This window comes from Syzygium oleosum, unplaced genomic scaffold, assembly GCF_021117445.2.
Source record: "Syzygium oleosum isolate NSW1041296 unplaced genomic scaffold, Sole_v2.1 Sole_v2.28, whole genome shotgun sequence".
Classification (NCBI taxonomy): Eukaryota; Viridiplantae; Streptophyta; class Magnoliopsida; order Myrtales; family Myrtaceae; genus Syzygium; species Syzygium oleosum.
The window spans coordinates 2,177,935-2,181,369 of record NW_026607512.1 but is presented as its reverse complement, the minus strand read 5'-3'; the positions used below and the strand labels follow the sequence as shown (position 1 = coordinate 2,181,369).

Here is a 3,435-nt window from a genome sequence, read left to right as displayed (position 1 = left end):
GGTTAAAGGTTCCACGGGAGGACTAAAAGTCGACACATACCTGTAAGTAAAAGCAAGTAATCTGTCTCTCGGCAACTATTTTCTCCTTCAATAGCGGTTCTCCTGCTCAATTCCCTCGCAATTAATTATCTGCAGCTCTCTCAATGCGACGATGCGGCGAATGCCGTCTAGTAAAGAGGATAATCTAGGACAGTCTTCAATCTTCAGTGATCTCAGAGAAGAACTATTTTGCAGTCACTCGGGCAATGCACTCAAGTTGGGACAGTTCTCAATTGTTATCATCTGCAGTGTACTTGCAGAACCTTCAAGCCACCCGAGGAAAGAAACTAGTTCCGGTAATTCCTCGAGTCTCAAGTAACGAAGCATCAACATGGAGTGTTCTTTATTACTTTCACCTTCAGGCAGCTTCAAGCTTGTGCAGTCGCAAATCGAGAGTTCCTCCAATGCCATCAATTTTTTTAAGCCTTGTGGTAAGGAGGCCAACTTCGGACAACATCCAATGAACAACGAACGAAGAAACATGAGCGAATTAATATCATCGAACAAGGCCTCCAAAAACATGCAGTGTTATATGGATAGTGACCGCAGAGAGGTCAAGCATCCTATTCCATTCTCCGGGAAACGCTGCTGTTGCGTGGTTATAGACAAAGTGCGGAGGCTGACCATGTTCTTGATGTTTGCAGGCAATTCCTCGAGTTCTATGCACCCAGCAAGACGTAATTCATACAGATTGCGAAGCTCGCAGACCGATTCGGGGAGTTTCTTGATATGAAAGTTGTTTAATAAACTAAGTAACCTCAATTGCTTTAGACCACCAATGGAACTAGGCAGTCGGTCAAAATAACCCCGATTTGTCCATAGCACTTGCAAGTGCTTGAGTTGTGAAAGGCTTGCCTCCGAAAATAACCCATCAATGGTACCAGTATCAAAAGAGATGGTACGAACTTGCCTGAGTTTGCTCAACTGGCTACGTATTTCGTTATTTGAAAAACAAACTGGGCGTCGAAAAGATACATGCCGAATCGTCGGGGTTATATCCTGTGCTGTGACCACTTGAAATATGGACCATTCGGTTCGTGCCACCGAAATGGCAAGTTTGTAAACGAGATTGTGCATTCAGATAGACAGCGGTGGAAACCTTTCCACACTAACTTCAAAGAAGGACCTTGAACACAGCTCCATCATGTACTGCCATCCAATCTCTTCCAGCTCCCAATTATCTCCTCTGGACTAGATAAGCCCATTCGAGATCCACAGTGAGATCGGATCATTGCTCGCGATAACGCAGTTCGGAATATTGAGCAATAAAGCGAAACATTGTTTCAAGTATGACGGCATTATATCATAGCTTATTCTCAGTGAAGGTAAAATATCAGTTTGTAGTTGCCACATCTCACTATCTCTTACATATGCCCAGTCGGTTTTGTTGTATTTTGAATACAACAAGCTTCTCAAACTCTTCACCGCAAGAGGATTTCCCCAACACTTTTTCACGATGGCATTGGCGATTTCCATAAGGTCCGGGTGATTCTTCTCTTGCTCTTGATCGAATGCACACTTCACGAACAAAGTAAAAGAATCATTCCACGAAAGTCCGGTCAAATTAAGCGGGCGGACACAACCCATGATTGAGGCGACCGACATATTCCGCAAAGTCACAATGACTTTACTACCCTCGGAAGCACCTCGTAACAAATTTCTAAATTCCACCCAACCCTCCCGCCTCACTTCCCACACATTGTCCATTACAAACAGACACCTTTTGTTCCACACAATGCTTCTCAAGATATGTTGCAGCATTTCCAGCCCATCATCTTTGTTTTTGTGACCCAAAGACTTGAGGATGCGTCTTATTATGTTCTCAGTTTCGAATCCTAATGGCATGGTTAACCAAACTTTGAGATCAAAATATTTGTTTACCCAATTGTCATTGTACACCAATTGAGTAAGAACTGTCTTTCCAATACCTCCCATTCCAAGAATCGAAATGACTCCTATCATTCCAACCCCACCATCATTTGATCTTCTTAATAGCTCTAATATCATTTCCTTTTCTTCATTTCTGCCAATCATAACTAAAGGGGTCACAAAAGAATGGGTTTCTCTCCATGGAACTATAATCTTGTCATGAACATCCCCCGACAAGTTGAACTGACTTTTCTCTTCGTTGATCCCATCAAGTCTCTTTCTCAGTTCTTTCATATTATGTGCTATCTTAAACTGGAAAATGAAATTAGATATCCACGAGAACAAGTAGCTTACTTTCCTTTTGAGGGTCAAGTGCTCGGTAGACCTCACCCGCCTCTCCAAAGCCCTAGCTTCGAAATCGTCCAGCACGTCCTCGGCATCGTAGCAGAAGTCTTTAAGCTTCGATAGCCAAATGCTAACGGCTTCATCTTTAGTCTGCCTCTATTCAGCATCAGCGAGCACCCTCTGGATCGTCTCTAGCGTGTTCTTGAGCTTCTCTCGATCATCCTTGACGCCACATACCAATTCAAGTTCTTCAACAGCCGATGAAGCTAGTTTCTCCAAAAGAGGTTTAAGGATGCCAGATACAACTGCACTCGTCATGGTTTGGCTTAACCACTATGCAGGAAATAAACTTGTTATCAGACAGATAGCGAAAGACACATGGTGCGAAAAATGAACACCATAAGAGCGTTAAAAACACTGCAATATAACGAAAATCACACAAAACCGAACTTCAACACAAGAAATTACGAGAAAAATCAAGCGGAACGCAAAAGAAACCTCTAAATCCATCCGAAACAGAGCATGACAAAACCAAAGACACGAGTGACGAGCGTGGACGATGAAGACCAGGAGATGTAATATTCAAAACGACAAAAGTGAAATGGTAAATCATACTGACCCAGACCAAAAGCTCTCCCTGCGTCGAGATCTCTTGAAAATGTTCGAGACAATGGCTGGCCTCGGGATCACAATGGCTGGACTAGCAGGAGAGAAAGGGGGAGAGAGAGAACCCTAGCAGTCAGAGCGAACCGAACAACAGGCGAGGTGAGGCGGTGAGGCGATGCGGCGAGGCGAGGCGGCGAGGCAATGCGGCGAGGCGAGGCGGCGAGGCAAGCGGCAAGGCCAGGCGGCGAGGCAAGGCGGCGAGGTGATGCGGCGATGCCAGGCGGCGAGGCGATGCGGCGAGGCAGGCGGTGAGGCTAGGCGGCGAGGCAGGCGGCAAGGCGACCGAGGGAGGCCGGAGAGCGAGGTGAAAGGGTGAGGGTAGCGAGGCGAGGCGGCGAGGCAACGAGGCGACCGAGGGAGGCCGGCGAGCGAACCGAGCGAGGTGAAAGCGTGAGGGTCCAGATTGTTCGGAGACTCTGCGTCTTTATTTGTTTTGTTTTTTCGGTTTAAAGTTTGTTAATTAGTTAGGGTTTTCAAACATGTAGATGCCAAAATACTATTGAGAAATATAATATT

The 3,435-nt window shown here is 45.6% G+C and overlaps 1 protein-coding gene across 1 annotated transcript; it reads right to left on the bottom strand.

Annotated features, from left to right (window-relative positions):
- Positions 1-1,267: 1,267 nt before the first annotated feature.
- Positions 1,268-3,082, bottom strand: LOC130135143 (putative disease resistance protein RGA4). Its single transcript, XM_056303570.1, has 3 exons — positions 2,879-3,082; positions 1,312-2,586; positions 1,268-1,273 (listed from the first exon to the last, which is right to left on the bottom strand). The coding sequence occupies exons 2-3, from the start codon at positions 2,200-2,202 to the stop codon at positions 1,268-1,270; spliced, it is 897 nt and encodes a 298-aa protein (XP_056159545.1). The 5' UTR covers positions 2,203-2,586; positions 2,879-3,082.
- Between the last annotated feature and the right edge of the window lie 353 nt (positions 3,083-3,435).